Source organism: Molossus molossus, unplaced genomic scaffold, assembly GCF_014108415.1.
Source record: "Molossus molossus isolate mMolMol1 unplaced genomic scaffold, mMolMol1.p scaffold_m16_p_5, whole genome shotgun sequence".
Classification (NCBI taxonomy): domain Eukaryota; kingdom Metazoa; phylum Chordata; class Mammalia; order Chiroptera; family Molossidae; genus Molossus; species Molossus molossus.
Window position 1 is genome coordinate 66,961,719 of NW_023425388.1, and position 17,212 is coordinate 66,978,930.

General features: G+C 40.3%; 1 protein-coding gene across 1 annotated transcript; it reads right to left on the reverse strand.

Moving 5' to 3' along the window:
• Positions 1–8,828: 8,828 nt before the first annotated feature.
• TEX55 (testis expressed 55) lies at positions 8,829–13,791 on the reverse strand. Its single transcript, XM_036242510.1, has 5 exons — positions 13,394–13,791; positions 12,091–13,063; positions 11,373–11,504; positions 9,857–9,919; positions 8,829–8,867 (listed from the first exon to the last, which is right to left on the reverse strand). Exons 1-5 carry the CDS (start codon positions 13,789–13,791, stop codon positions 8,829–8,831), a joined length of 1,605 nt encoding a protein of 534 aa, XP_036098403.1.
• Between the last annotated feature and the right edge of the window lie 3,421 nt (positions 13,792–17,212).

The following is a 17,212-nucleotide window of genomic DNA, read 5'->3' on the forward strand; positions in this document are numbered from 1 at the left end:
AAAAACCCAAATAGCCAAAGCAATCCTGAGAAAAAGAATGAAGCTGGCAGTAACACACTACCTGACTTTAAATTATACCACAGAGCTGTGATAATCAAAACAGCATTGTTGTCCAGCCAGTGTGGCTCAGTGGTTGAGCGTCGACCCATGCACCAAGAGGCCACTGGTTCAATTCCTGGTCAGGGCACATGCCCAGTTTGTGGGCCCAATCCCTAGTGGGAGGTATGCAGGAGGCAGCCAATAGATGTTCTCTCTCATCGATGTTTCTATCTCTCTCTCCCTTCCTCTCTCTCTAACATCAATAAAGAAAAAAAATTAAAAAAGACAAAAACAAACCAGCATGGTATTGGCAGAAAAACAGACACACAAATGAATGCAACAGAATTAAGAGCCCAGAAATAAAACCACATGTAAATGGGCAAATCAGTTTTGACAAAGGAGCCAAAAACACACAATGGAGAAAAGAAAGCCTCTTCAATAAATGGTGCTGGGAAATTGGAAAGCCACATGCAAAGGAATGAAACTAGATTATAGTTTGTCCCCTTGTAAAAAAATAATTCAAAATGGATCAAAGACCTAAATATAAGATCTGAAACTTATAGACCTTGGTCTTACAAAAGATTTTATGAATTCTATCCCAAAGGCAAGGGATGTAAAGGCAAAAATGAATGGGACTATATCAAACTAAAATGCTTGGTACAGCAAAAGGATATGACAGCAAAACAAAAGGCAACCAACCAAATGGGAGATGACATTTTCATACAACAGCTCCAACCAGGGGTTAATATGCAAAATACATAAAGAATTTATACAACTCAACACCAAACAAACACAATCCAATTAAGAAATGGGCAGAGGAGCCCTGACCAGTTTTGCTCAGTGGTTAGAGCGTCAGCCTGTGAACCCAAGGGTCGTGGGTTTGATTCTTGGTCTAGGGCACATTCCTGGGTTGCAGGTTTGATCCCTGGCCCTGGTTGGGATTATGTGGGAGACAACCAATCGATATGTCTCTCTCACATCGATGTTACTCTCTCTCTCTCTCTCTCTTTCTCCCTACCTTTCACTTTCTCTAAAAAAAAAAAAAAAATCAATGGAAAAATATTCTCAGCTGAGGATTAACAACAACAACAACAACAAAAATGAGCAGAGGACCTGAACAGACAATCATTAGATATATGAAAAGATATTCAACTTCACTAGCTATTAGGAAAATGTAAATCAAAACTACAACGAGATTCCACCTCATACCTCTAAGAATGGCAGTTACTAACAAAACAAGTAAAAAACAAGTAATAACAAATGTTGGAAAGGTTATAAAGAAAAGGGAACCCTCATTCACTGTTGATGGGAACGTAGACGGGTAGCCACTCTGGAAAACAGCCTGGTGATTCCTCCAAAAATTAAGGATAGAGTTACCATATGACCCAGCAATCCTTCTTCTGGGTATCTACCTGATTCACAGAGATACATGCACCCCTATGTTCATTGCAGCACTGTTCATGGTGGCCAAAACATGGAGACAACCAAAGTGTCCTTCAATAAAGAAGATGTGGCTCATATATACTATGGAATACTACTCAGCAATAAGAAGAGATGAAATACTGCCATTTGCGACAACATAGATGGACTTTGAGAATATTATGCTAAGAGAAATAAGTCTGTCAGAAAAAGCTAAGACATTTAATTATAATGTGTTTTGTTTTGAGTGTCTTTGGGTTCATCTCGTTTGAGACTGTCTATGCTTCCTGGACTTGTATGTCTATTTCCTTTGCCAAGATAGGGAAGTTTTCGATCATTTCTTCTTCAAATACATTTTCAATCCCTTTTTCTCTCTCTTCCCCTCTGGGACCCCTATGATATATATGTTGTTATACTTGATGCTGTCCCATAGTTTTATTTATTTATTTATTTAATTATTATTATTTTTTAATTAATTTTTTTAGTTACAGATGTTTCTCCTCTTTTTCCCCATTGACACTCTCCTCCCCCTTCCCCTCACCCCATACCTGGCTTAGTTGTCTGTGTCCATCGGTTATGCGTACATACATATAAGTTCTATGGTTTATCTCTTCCCTTCCCCCACCACCCCCTCTTCTGAGGGTTGTCAGTCTGTACCCTACTTCCACGTCTCTGGGTCTACCCAATTCCTCAGACTGTTATGTTCATTATATTCCACAAATAAGTGAGATCATGTGATATTTGTCTTTCTCTGCTTGGCTTGTTTCACTTAGGATAATACTTTCCAGGACCCTCCATGTTGTCTCAAAAGATGAGAGATCTTTCTTTCTTACAGCTGCATAGTACTCCATTGTGTATATGTACCACTGCTTTTTTATCCATTCGTCTACTGATGGACACTTGGGCTGTTTCCAGATCTTACCTATTGTAAATAGTGCTGCTACAAACATGGGGGTACATATATTCTTTCTGATTGGTGTTTCAGGCTTCTTAGGGTATATTCCTAGAAGTGGGATCACTGAATCAAATGGCAATTCAATTTTTAATTTTTTGAGGTAACACAATAGTGTTTTTCATAGTGGCTGCACCAGTCTGCATTCCCACTAGCAGTGTACTAGAGTCCCCTTTTCTCCACACCCTCGCCAACACTTGTTTGATTAAAAATTATTTTTATTAATTTATTTTTGTTACAGATATTTCTCCCCCCCCATTGACACCCTCCTCTCGATCCCCCATGCCCCCCCCACCATCCCCAGCATTGTTGTCTATGTCCATTGGTTACGCATATATGCATATAAGTTCTATGGTTTAACTCTCCCCCTTCCCCCACACACCCTCTTCTGAGGTTTGTCAATCTGTACCCTACTTCTATGTCTCTGGGTCTATTTTGTTTATCAGTTTGTTTGGTTCATTATATTCCACAAATAACTGAGATCATGTGATATTTGTCTTTCTCTGCTTGGCTTGTTTCACTTTGGATAATACTCTCCTGGTCTCTTTATGTCATCTCAAAGGATGTCCCATAGTTTTAAAAAATACTATTCTAAAACTTCTGGTCAAGATGGCGGCGTAGGTAAACGCTGTATCACGTCCTCCCACAACCACATCAAAGTTACAACTAAACTACAGAACAACTATCATTCAAAACCGCCTGAAATCAAGCTGAATGGAAGTCGTACAACTACGGAATTACAGAAGCAACCACATGGTAGGAGGGGTAGAGGTGCGACAGGCTGGTCCCACACACATGTGTGGCAAATAAGAATCAGGAGGACACCTCGGCTGGGAAGGTCCTGCCTGAGGACTGAGGGGTCCCCGTCCCATACTAGGCACCCCACTCAGGGTTCCAGTGCAGGAAGAGAAGTCCCCATAACTTCTGGCTGGAAAAACCAGCAGGAACTGAGGCTCAGGGAGGCTGAGGCGGCTGGAGCCCCAGGCAGCTCCTCTTAAAGGGCCCATGCATGGATTTATCGGACTCACTCCCTCTAAGCTTGGAGGGGAGGCAGCTCGAGGGGCGCCAGAGACATACAGGGAAGAACTGAGCTGTTTGGCACTGGAGCAAGGGTTGGAGAGGGGGCTTTCTCCAGGACAAAAGTGCTATCAGAGGCTCTTGTTCTTTTGGTGAGCCCTTCCCTGGGGCGGCAGACAGCCGCCATATCTGGGACTCCAGCAACCTGGCTCATACTGGTAGCCCTGCCCTGCTGACTCCCTGAGGCCCCGCCCCACCCAACTTTCAGGCCCACCCAAGCTGTTGCCACTTGCTTAACCATATTGGCCTGTCTTGGATCCTGCTTCAGGTTTTCCTAAATTTTTTCAAACAAGCAGCATCTGGTCTCAGCTAGCCCCATACCTCTCGTTAAGTAATACACAGAAACAAACACAGGGAGGCAGCCAAAATGAGGAGACAAAGAAACAGGTCCCAAATGAAAGAACAAAAAAAACTCCAGAAAAATAACTGAACAAAATGGAGATAAGCAACCTAACAGATGGCTGAGTTCAAAATACTGCTTTTAAGGATGCTCAATGAACTTAATGAGAACCTCAGTGAACTTAGTGAGGGCTTCAAGAGCATAAAATAGGACCAGTCAGAAATGAAGGATGCACAGTCAGAAATGAAAGAGGCACTAACTGAAATAAAGAATAATTTACACAGATTCAATAGTAGAGTAGGTAAAGCCAAGAAGCAAACTATTAATTTGGAATATAAGAAAGCAAAAAACACCCAATCAGAACAGCAAAAAGATAAAAGAATCCAAAAAAATGAGGATAGTGTAAGGAGCCTCTGGGACTACTTCAAGCGTGCCAACATTTGCATCTTGGGGGTGCCAGAAGGAGAAGAGAGAGAACAAGAAATCAAAAACCTATTGAAAACAATAATGGCAGAAAACTTTCCTAACTTGGTAAAGGAAACAGACATACAAGTCCAGGAAGCACAGAGAGTTTCAAACAAGATGAACCCCAAGAGGCCCACACCAAGACACATCATCATCAAAATGCAAAAGGTTCAAGACAAAGAGAGAATCTTAAAAGCAGCAAGAGAAAAGCAGTTAGTTACCTACAAGAGAGTTCCCATAAGACTTTCAGCTGATTTCTCAAAAGAAACTTTGCAGGCCAGAAGGGAGTGGCAAGAAATACTCAAGAGTGATGAAAAGCAAGAACCTACAAACAAGATTACTCTATCCTGCAAAGCTGTCATTTAGAATTGATGGCCATATAAAGAGTTTCCCAGATAAGAAAAAGTTAAAGGAGTTCATCACCACCAAACCGTTATTATATGACATGATGAAGGGTCTTTTTGAAGAAAAAGATAAAATATATGAACAAACAAAATGGCAATGAATACATATCTATCGACAATGGAATCTACAAACAAAATGAACAGGCAGAGCAGAAACATTCTCATAGATACAGAGAACATTTTGTTGGTTGCCAGATGGGAGGGGGGTTGGGGGAATGGGTGAAAAAGGTGAGAGGTTTAAAAAGAACAAAGTGGTTGCTAGACTGACAACCCTCAAAGAGAAGGGGGTGGGGGGTGGGAAGAAATAAACCAAAGAACTTATATGCATAACCAATGGACACAGACAACAGTGTGGGAAAAGGCAGAAGGGGGGCAGAAGTGGGGATGAGGGGGTCAATGGGGAAAAAATGAGGAACATTTGTAATACATTCAACAATAAAGATAAAAAAAAATACTATTCTCATTTTTAAAAATTGTTTCCTTTTGCTGTTCCAGTTGGGTGTCTTCCACTACCTTGTCTTCCAGGTTATTGATTCAATTATTTGCTTCATGTAATCTATTGTTGGCTCCCTCTAGTGCAGGGGAGGGCACTGTCCAGCCTGTAGGCCATATACGGCCCAGGAAATCATTTGGTCCTTTATTCATAGCAACATAAATTTATATTAAGTGAATCATAATAATCACATAAATTTTGAGGGACAAGCATGGAATGTCCATTATTAGATAGACAGGACATATACAAGTACATGACGGGACAGACACTATGCTTCTCGTCGGCTGCCTGCAGCACATCTGCCTGTATAGTGGTGAGTCAGAGGACAGTCAGACAGGCAGGCCAGAATTGTACACATTGTGAAAGTGCTAACACACTGTGGCAAAACTACGGTGATCTAGTGATGATGAGACAAGGTGTGATGAGATGATTCCTTGGGACATCGATGACCTTGCCTCTGATGACTGACAATGATGTTGTTGACTTCTTTGTCCACACAGATGATAACTCCAATCCAATTTTTATTCACAGGTTTATGATCAACAATCCTCACAAAAACTGAATCTCAGATGAAGATTTAGGAAATCAGACTACACAGAAAAGACCTTGCCCTGGCCAGTTTGGCTCAGTGGTTAGAGAGTTGGCCCGCAGATCAGAGAGTCACGGGTTCGATTCTGATCAAGGGCACGTACTTCAATTGCAGTTTGGTCCCTGGCCCTGGTTGGGGTTGTGGAGGAGGCAACTAATCAATGTGTCTCTCTCACGTGGATGTTTCTCTCTCTCCTCTCTCTCTCTCTCTCTCTCTCTCTCTCTCTCTCTCTCTCTCTCCCCCTCTCCCTCCTTCTCTATCTGAAGATAGATGGAAAAATATACCCAGGTGAGGATTAAAAAAAAAAAGACCTCAAAGGTCAATGATATGAATGTTGTATATGTTCCAAATCCAAGATGCAGGATCAAAGCAAAATAATTGCGTTGTTGACAATACACACATTGGATAGTTATTAAAAATTTAAGTGGTGTGACATCCTACAAATGGCGACTACAAAAAAAAAAGTCAATGCAGGGTGTCATTCTTTCCAAGAGAAATGGACAAATGATTATTTTTTGTCGACGTCAAAGGCAAACCTGTGTGCCTAGTGTTTGGCGATGCGTTAGCCAATCTGGAGCATCATTACAGCTGAAAACATGCTAAACAATGAACTGGGAGGCCAAGTGTGTCTGGATAAAATCAATGCTCTTCAGCGGAGTTTGGAAACACAACAAGCCGCTTTCACTCGGCCTTGTGACAGAGACAACATTATTCAGATGAATTATGTAGTGAGTGAGCTAATCCCAAAAAAGCCGATGCCTCACGTAGAAGGAGTTTGTGAGAGTGCATGGTGGCTGCTGGGGAGATGTTAGCACCAGACAAAGTGAAATTGTTTCAGTGTTGGTTTGTCTCGGAGAACTGCCTCAGATCGGATTACTGATTTAGCACAGATATTGAAAAAACACTGAAGGATTCTGCAGGAGATTTCCAATTTTTCTCTCTGGCTGTGATGAGACAATGGACACAACAAATACTGCCCAACTGGCCATTTCTGTTTGTGGGATAACTGCAGTGTGACACATGAGAGGAACTGCTATCACTGGAAGCCATGCATGGCACTGCGAGAGGTGAGGACTTGTCTGAGAGACCTGTTTTATCAATGAAAAAACTTGAGTTAACATTTGAAAAGTTAAGACAGATGGCGCTCCAGCCATGGCTGGCTTGCACAAGGGTTAATTGCATCTGTTAAGAAAGAACTGAATCATTGCAGTCTTGATCCAAGTGATTTAATTATGTGCCACTGCTTCATACACCAAGAAAGCCTCTGTGCCCAGTTGTCGTGGTTCAACAACGTGATGTCAACAGTAGTGTCATGCATACATTTTGTCAAAAGCAGAGGGTTTAACAGGCACCAGTTTAAGGAGTTCCTGACTGATCTTGGCTGAGTATGGTGATCTTATCACTGTGAAGTATGGTGGCTGAGATGTGGGAACACATTCATGAGGTTTTACAAACTGCGGGATGAATTCAAGCATTTCATGCATAGAAAGGGAAAATTGGTCAGGGAACTCAATGATGGCAAGTGGTTGTATGACTTAATGGTCATGGTGGACATTAGCAAGTACCTCTCAGAGATGAACGTCAAGCTGCAGGGCCCCAACAGGCTTCTCGGTTCCCTGCTTTCAAATGTGAATCATTTGAAGCTAAATGAAGGATGTGGAAAGTGCAACTCAAAAGAAATAACATGGTGCATTTTCCCACTCTGGAAGGACAAAAGCCATCTATGACACTTGGATATGCTGGTGAATGTGCAAAACTAATTGAGGCCTTTGACAAAAGATTCAAGGACATGAAAAGTAAACAAATGGAATTGAACATCTCTGCTACACCATTCAACGTGGAACCATCTGATGTGCCCGATAACATACAACACAAAATCATTCAGCTGCAAAGTGATGATGAGCTGAAAGCTAGGTACCCCACCTCCCACTGCTTGAGTTCTATAAACATTAATGAGCAATGATGAATTTCCCACTTTGAGGAAATGTGTATTGAAATATGCACCTGTGTTCAGAACAACTTACTGCTGTGAGCAGCTCTTTTCTAAACTTACTATCACAAAGAATCAACTACACTCCAGACTGCCACAAACCTGGAAAAGCAGTAGTGAGTAGCAACATCATCCATACCAGCTAACATCACATGCCTCCCCAAAGAGAAGCCGTTCTAGCCATCACACTAGAGGTGAGTTAATTAAATATTTGACCAAATATAGCAGGCTAATTTTTAAGTTGTTAATTTTGTATGGCCTGTGAATGAATGATGTTGTAAATAACCAAATGGCCCTTGGCAGGAAAAAGGTTCCCCACCCCTAGTCTAGTGTATCTTCAGTTCTGACAGGTTCTTTTTAATGTTTTCTATAACCTTTTTAATGTTTTATATATTTTTGAAGTTCTCTCTGATATCTTTTCTTCTGTCAAGTTCACTTAGACTCTTTATCTGATGAATGGCTTGTCTCCATTTTGTTTCGTTCTTTTTTTTTTTTTTTTCCTGGAGTTTTGTCTTGTTCTTTCATTTCTGTAACGTGACAAATAATTCTAAATACTGATGTGGAAATGCACAGGCCTAAGAACATTCAAGGTATTTTAAAGAATAAGATATGAGGACTTACTCTAATAGATATTAAAACTTATTATAAGGCATAGTGATTAAGACACTCTCATATTAAAGCAAGGATAGACAAATATAGCATAAATCAAATCAAATAAAGAGCAGTGTGAAACGTATGGTCTTTTTTTTTTTTTTTTAATAAAGGGTACTTGGTTAATTGGATATCTACTTGAAAAAAAATGAAATGGCACCACTTCACATACTATACAAAATCAATTCCAGATTGATTGGATAGAAATGTTAAAGGCAACAAAATTTAACACCTCCCCAGTAAAACCCCATAAACAAATTTCTACAAGATAATACAGGGGACTATGGTTAGGAGCTTTAGCAAAGGAGAGACTTCTAAAACAAGACACCAGAAATACTAATCCTGAATAAAAATATTGTTAAATTTGACTATATCAAAATTAAGAATTTCCATTTATCAAAAAATACCTCTAAGAGATAAAAAGGGAAGGCAAAGAGTGGGGTAAGACCTGTGACAAACACAATCAACAAAGAGCTCACAATCAGAATATATAGAAACTGTTACAAATTGAGCAAAAAGAAAAAAACAAACAAACAAAGAATAAACAATAGAAAAATAAGTACTTCCAAATGGCTAATAAACAAATAAAAAGATATGCAACTACTTTAGTAATCAGGAAACAAAACAAAACAAATAAAAACTGCAATGATTTATTACTAACCACCCATTCAAAATGGTTAATACTAAAAAAATTCATAATACCAAGCATTGAATACAGTCTAGGTAAGGATGTAAAACAACTGGAACTCTAATATACACTTCTATTAGGAGTACATATTGGTATAAACACTTTGGAAAATTGTTTGAAATAATATACTAGAGCAAACACACACCTTATGATCTAGCAATCACTCTCAGGGTATGTACTCGAGAAATGTGTATATATGTGTACTAAGAGACATGTAAACAAAAGTTCATAAAAAAATATTTTTGCAATAGTTCCAAGCTGGAAATAACCTGGATGGTTCACATCCATCATAGAATGGATACATTGTGGCATTTCATACAAGGAATACTATACAGCAATGAAAATTAGCTACGGCTACTCACAATAGCATGCATAAGCTCACAGACATGTTGAGCAAAGGAAGCTAGATATACAAATTAATATCTACTATATAGTCCCATTATATAAAGTTGAAAAAGAGCTAAACAAAAGTTTTTCACGATTCACATTTAGTGGTAAAATTATAAAGAGAAGTGAGGAAGTCAATATCAAAAGAGTCAGAAGAATAGTCCCTTGTGGGGAGTAATAACTGAGGGAAAGGAAGGTAGCTTCTGGGATGCTGGCAATGTTTTAACTTTTAAAATAATTACAGGTTTGCTCATTTTATGAGAATTCACTGAGTTGTACATGCTTAGTTTTATACACTTATATGTGTGCTATATTTATAATAAAAATAATAAAAAGATTGTTCTTTTTCTCCTATTCCATACCTGGCATAGCATAAAATTCAGGGGGTCCTCTGGCCTTTCATAAACTAAGTTTTCAGTGATCTGCTGAGAGAGGATATGGCATCACGTTATGGTTCTGAGCTAAAGTTATGCGGTCAGGTTATATCTGAAGCAATCTTTTGCACTACCACGTACCACACCATTTTAAAGAAATTCATATATCTGTACAAAGTGACAAATTACTTTCTTACTACTGATAAAATTAGATAAATTAAAGTTAAATTGGTAGGAATAAAAACTTGGTAGTAAGTAGCAATGGATATTTCTATTGTTTCCAAGATCAAAGAGGTAGTGAGAAGTTTTAGAGGAAGTTTTCGTTTTGAGAACTGTGATTTTACTAGACTGAGGAATGAACATTATTCGCTTTGAAGAATAGTCAGAGAAAAGTATTTTGAGTAAAATGTTTAAAAGATTATATGATTTTACAGAGAGCCTTCCTTCTGAGGCATTTGATTCTAAGAGGTGAAAATGATGTTCATTGTTTCTAATAATAAATGAGAGAGCATATATAAAACTTCAGAGATTCACTACTATACTTTTATTGTTGTTGAACATGTATTTTATACCTTTCTCATCACAAAGTTACTTTATGTACTCATGTATTGTATAAGAATATGTATCTTGCTGACTAATAATATTAACATAAAAGTAAACATGTCAGGCCCTGGCCAGTTTGGCTCAGCGGTTAGAGCATCGGCCTGCGGTCCAGAGAGACCCGGGTTTGGTTCCCGCTAAGGGCACGTACTTTGGTTGCAGTTTGTCCCTGGCCCTGGTTGGTCGTGCGGGTGGCAGCCACTCGATGTGTCCCTTCACGTCGATGTTTCTCTCACTCTCTCCCTTCCTCTCTCTCCCTCCCACTCTATCTGTACAAAAAATGGAAAAGTATCCTCGGGTGAGGATAAAAAAAAAAAAAAAAAAAAGTAAACATGTCAGGCAAATAAAAACCAGAACAACCCATCAAACAACAAACATTTTATAAATGTAACCATCTCTTGTATTTCTATATTGGCCAAGGATATTATACTTTAAAGACGTTTCCAGTCCCATCTCCTGAGGTCAATAAGATTCAAAATTTTAAGAATTAAAAGCAACTCTTAACTACTTCCCCCACCCCCTCTTAAAGAATGTGGTCACAAGTTGGTTATCTTTGGAAAATATTATATTCTGCCTGGAAAGCCTTTTTTTTTCTCCTTTTCAATGGCCAATATTTTGTCCTTCCTTCCTAGTCTGGCTCAAACTTGAACTCTTGGCCAAGTTTTCCCCTCTCAATCAATCTACCTGATCCCTCTGAATGGCTTCATATCATGGTAAGTATCACTCATTTGGTGTTCATCATTTACTACTTTTGGCAAATACCTCTTACTAACTTTTCAATGAGATTATATCCTTTGTATAGCAAAGGCCCTTTCTTGTACCACAGGAAAGCCAGGTCAAAGTTTGGTTTTACATTATAATTACCAAAAACCTCACAATTACAAAAAGGGAATGAGAGGTATACCTGGAATATTTGCAGAACGTTGTGCTTCTCCATGTATTGCAGTGAAACTTGATAAGGATCTTGATACACTAGAGAAGGGAACTGCCTCTTATAAGTTTGGTTGTTCTTCTTGTCTTGGTATTCTGAAATATCCTGAAATGGAAATATCACCGCCCCCCCAAGCGTCTTTAATAAATCAAACAGCCCCAGGAAGTTTTGTTCTTATTTTTGCTGTTATCAGTGAAATCTGGTGATGATGGGATCTGAACACCATGAGTTGGAAAAAAGACCTGGATGATCCCCCAGGCAATATAATGTACCTCTCCTGGGAGGTGCCCTAGGCTTCTCCAATCTACTTCAAATACTTTTCCCTTCATAGTCACCTTTGGTTTATTCTAAATTCCTTTTCTTTGGTAGAAGCCCAGAGAGGGGAAATGACTTAGTGTTTTAGAGTTAGCCCCAGAACCAGGACTTGAAACCCACATCTCCTGAATGCTCATTCATTGATCCTTCCTGAATGGCCTTAGGGTAGCAGAGAAAGCAACATATCTCTATATATCCAATCCTTCTCCTGTCCTTCTAGAGTCTTATAGGTCACACATTTCACAACATGTGGGTTTACTTCTCATCCTTGATGCAACCTATGCCCACCCCCACCCTCAACCCCTATACCACCACTGTAGGCCCCTGACTTGGCTGTCAACCTCCCATTTGGATATCAAATGCCCCTTTAACCTACTTGATTTTTTTCTTGACAGGTGATATAGTCCAATTTGGTTGAGATGGGGAATCTTTGGGAAAAGTCTTTTGCTTGGAAATTACTGAGGAACTTGGCTTCCAATGAGTTGATTGCTTGTAGAGAGTTGGTACTTTCAGAGTCAGTTACAAATGAAACCCTGGAATCATTGAAGTCTGTTTGGTTAGTCTCAAATATGAAGGATTGTACTCTGTCCCCTTTGTCCTCCTTGCTGGTAAATGTTCTGTCATCATACTCATCACTGTCTCCATAGTCAGACTGGTTGTCATCTATGTCATCATCTTCTTCATCAAGCTGGTCAGATTCACTGTAGACAGGCTTGTCAACTGTAGGGTGAGCAGCCTGGTGTTCAGCCAGTTCAGTAATTTGGTTATGTTCGTTGTGGTGAGTCATTACAGATGTATTGTAGGCCATTTGGTCAGACAATCTATGTTGACCCTGTTCATAAGTTTTTTGTTCAACCAGACCAAACTTTCTGTGATCAATCTGTTCAAGAGTTCTGGGATCATTTTGGCCAGACATTCTGCGGTCAGTCTGTTCAGAAGCCCTTCGGTCAGCCTGGCCAGACAATCTGCGGTCAGTCTGCTCAGAAGTCCTTCGGTCAGCCTGGCCAGACGTTCTGCGGTCAGTCTGCTCAGAAGTCCTTCGGTCAGCCTGGCCAGACAATCTGCGGTCAGTCTGCTCAGAAACCCTTCGGTCAGCCTGGCCAGAGGTTCTGCGGTCAGTCTGCTCAGAAGTCCTTCGGTCAGCCTGGCCAGACATTCTGCGGTCAGTCTGCTCAGAAGCCCTTCGGTCAGCCTGGCCAGACGTTCTGCGGTCAGTCTGCTCAGAAGTCCTTCGGTCAGCCTGGCCAGAGGTTCTGCGGTCAGTCTGCTCAGAAGTCCTTCGGTCAGCCTGGCCAGACAATCTGCGGTCAGTCTGCTCAGAAGCCCTTCGGTCAGCCTGGCCAGACATTCTGCGGTCAGTCTGCTCAGAAGCCCTTCGGTCAGCCTGGCCAGACGTTCTGCGGTCAGTCTGCTCAGAAGCCCTTCGGTCAGCCTGGCCAGACAATCTGCGGTCAGTCTGCTCAGAAACCCTTCGGTCAGCCTGGCCAGAGGTTCTGCGGTCAGTCTGTTCAGAAGCTCTTCGGTCAGCCTGGTCAGACGTTCTGCGGTCACTGTGTTCAGAGGTTGTTTGTTCAGATGAGACAGACAATCCATGGTCAGTCTGTTTAGAAGCTCTTTCATCCTCGCTGGACAATCTGTGGCCAATGAGTTCAGAGGTTCTTTGTTCATGCAGAAAAGGCATTTGACTGTCAGTCTGTTCATATTCTACAGAATCAGCTTGGGGAGATGCGTTGCTGTCCATGTGTTCAGATAGTCTTTGGTCAACCTGATCTGCTCCTCTGTGGTCAGCAACATTAACATAGTTGGATATTCCAAGGTCAGACTGATCAAATGTTCTGTGCCCATTGTATTCGAATACTTTGTGGTCTGGTTGGCCAAATATGCTGGGTTCAGCCTGACTAGATACCTTTTGATCTGCTTCATTAGCTTTTCTGTGATCAGTCTGGTTATCTGCCTCCTCTTTGTCCAGGTTCTGCCAGTTGTCTTCCTGTTGATCTGTGTGGTTGTCATTTGGGGACTTCGCTGTGTTTTCAGGTTCTAAGGATTCCCCAGGAGCCTCTTCTGGAGGCTCTTCCATTTTCTGCCTATCCCTGGCTTGTCTGTTGCCAGATGCTGTGGGTGGGGCCAGGCTGGGTTGTCTAGGCGACCTTGGGGGAACGCAGGACAATGCCTGCGGGCTTTGCGTGGGCCTCAGTGCACGGTTCGTCCTTCCTTCCTTCCTTTCCCGAGTGCGGGCTGCTGGGCTTGAAGGCCGCTGGGCTCCAACGGCTGCTGGGAAAGGGCTGCCTAGGACTCTGGGCACAGTCTGGAGAGGGATTCTGCCTAATGCGCAGTGTGGACACCCTTTTCTCGAGAAGAGGCGATAACTTCAGAGCTTTACGGATCAGTGTCTTAGAGTAGTACCCTCCTCGTTTTCTTGCGAGGTTTGCAGTGGTGCAAATCCGATGGTTCAGGCACGACTTTTCTTACTACACAAGAAAATGTCAGGCATTGAACACGCGCGCAACCACAGGAGGGCAGCGTATCTGAACAGAGGTAGTTATTGCCGTCAAATCCAATCCATTCTCCCTCCGCCACTGCGTTGTCTAATTACAGTTGTCTCGCACAGTGTATTAGTGCTGGGCACTGTGCTAGTGAATGGGCATGCTAAATGTTATTCTTCTGTACGTGCCCCAACCGGCCATCCAACACGCAACCTTTTGGTGTATAGGATGACGCTCCAACCAACTGTGCCTCCCGGCCAGAACGATAGGCATATGTTAAATGAGGTCTAAGGGTGGGACCCTAATTTATTCTAACTGGTAACCTTGTAAGAAGAAGAGACCAGGGAAGTGCTCACGCAGAGAAAAAGCCATGTGAGGACATAGCTAGAAAACAGCCATCTACAAGCCAAGGAGAGAAGTCTCAAACCTGCTGACACTTGGATCTTGGACTTCTAGTCTTCAGAACTGTAAGAAAATACATTTCTGGCCTAGTTGGTGTGGCTCGGTGAATTAAGCACCATTCCACTGACTGAGAGGCCCAGCTCCATCCCCAGAAGGGTCATACAGGAGGCAGCTAATTGATGTTTCTCTGTCACATCGATGTTGCTATCGCTCTCTCTCTCTTTCAAAAGTCAATAAAAAAAATATATTTTTTTTTAAAAAAGAAAATACATTCCTGTTGTTTTAAGCTACCCAGTCTTTGCTATTTTGGATGGCAGTCCTAGCAGACTAATACAGCTCTCATAATGTTTTTTAAAGACATTTGATGCTTAGTTGCTATTTTAATATTATGGAAGACTAGAGAGAAATCTGATAATTGAATACATTTTAAATGAGGTAATGGGTTATTTGTTTTTTTTTTAGGTGAGATTCATTTAACTTAAAATTAACCATTTTAAAGTATGGAGTTCAGTGGCATCTAGTACATTAACAACATTATGCAACTACCACTTTTATCGAGTTCCGAACATTCCATCACCCCAAAGAAAAGGTCATACACATTAAGCAGTCATTCCCCATTTTCCTTTCCCCACAGTCTCTTGAAACAACAAATCAGTTTTCTGTTTTTTATGGATTTACCTATTTTGGATATTTTATATAAATGGAATCATACAATGTGTGATCTTTTGTTACTGAATTTTTTCACTTTGTATACTGTTTTTGAGATTCATCTATATGGTAGCATATATTAGTATTTTATTCCTTTTTATAGCTGAGAAACATTCTGTTGTAATGTATATACCACCTTTTGTTTATACATTCTTCTGTCGATAGGCATTTGTGTGCTTTTACTTTTTGGCTATCATGAATAGTTCTGGTATTAACATTACTGTGAAAATGTTTGAGTTCTTGTTTTCAATTCTTTGGAATCCCTACAAGTAAATTGCTGAATTGTGGTAAATCTATGTATAACTTTTGAGGAACCAACAGATTGTTTTCCACAGCAGCTGTACTATTTTATATTCCTACCAGCAGAGTATGAGGGTTCTAATCTCTACACATTGTTACCAACACTTGTAATTGTCCATGTTTCAATTATAACCATAATAATTGAGTGTGAAGTGGTATCTCCTTGTGGTTTTGATTCCTTAATGACTAAGAATATTGAATAACTTTTTGCGTGCTTATTGGCCACTTTTCTTTGGAGAAATGTCTGGTTAAGTGCTTTGCCCATTTTTTAATTTTATTTAGTTGTGTTTTGGAGGTTATAAGAGTTCTTTATATATTCTGGATACTAGGTCTTTATCAGATATATGATTTGTAAATATATTCTCCCATGCTCTTTCTTGATAGTGCCTTTTGACACAGTTTTAATTTTTATCTATTTTATTATAGGTGGTGCCTTGGGTGCCATATTTAGGAAACCGTTATCTAATTCAAGTTCATGAAGATTTAGATCTATGTTTCTGTCTAAGAATTTTATAGTGTTAGCTTTTATATTTATGTTTTTGACATATTTTGAGTTAATTTTTGTATGTGGTGTGAGGTAGGGGGTTCAACTTCAATCTATTGCGTGTGGATATCCAGTTGTCCCAGCACCAGCTGTTGAAAAGACTATTCTTTTCCTGTTCAGTGGTTGGCTGCTCTTGTTAAAAATCACTTAACCATTATATTAGTTTGCTAGAGCTGCCATAACAAAACACCACAGACTAGGTGGCTTAAAACAACATAAATGTATTTTCTTACATTATGGAGACTAGAAGTCCAAGAAAAAGTATCAGCAGGTTTGGTTTCTCCTGTGGAAAGAATGTGGTTTGCAGATGGCCATCTTTGACAGTGTCCTAACTTGGCATTTTCTCTGTACCCATCTATCCCTGGTATCACTATCTCTAAGTCCTAATATCCTCTTTTTATAAGGACTCCAGTCACATTGGATTAGGGCTCACTCTAATGTCCTTACTTTTACTTAAGTAGTTCTTGGTTTTATCTTCAAATATGGGCATACTCTGTGGTACAATGGGTTAGAACCTCAACATATGCATTTGAGGGGGACACAATTTAGTCCATTACAGCTGTGAATGTGAGGGTTTATTTCTAGACTCTCAATGTATTCCACTGGTCTATATGTCTGTCCTAATGCCAGGACCACACTGTTTTGATTCCTGTTGTTTTTTAAATTTTTTTATTTTAATTTTTTTATTAATTTATTTTTGTTACAGATGTTTCTCCTTTCCCCCCTCATTGACACCCTCCTCCCCATCCCCTCCCACCCTGTCCTCAGCTTTGTTATTTATGTCCATTGGTTATGCATACATGCATATAAGTTCTGTGGTTTAAGCCCCCCACCCCTCTTCTGAGGAATTGTCAGTCTGTACCCTACTTCTATGACTCTGGGTCTATTTTGTTCATCAATTTGTTTAGTTCATTATATTCTAGAAATAAGTGAGATCATGTGATATTTGTCTTTCTTTGATTGGCTTGTTTTGCTTAGGATAATACTCTCCAGGTCCCTCCATGTCATCTCAAAGGATAAGAGATCTTTCTTTCTTATAGCTGCATAGTATTCTATTGTGT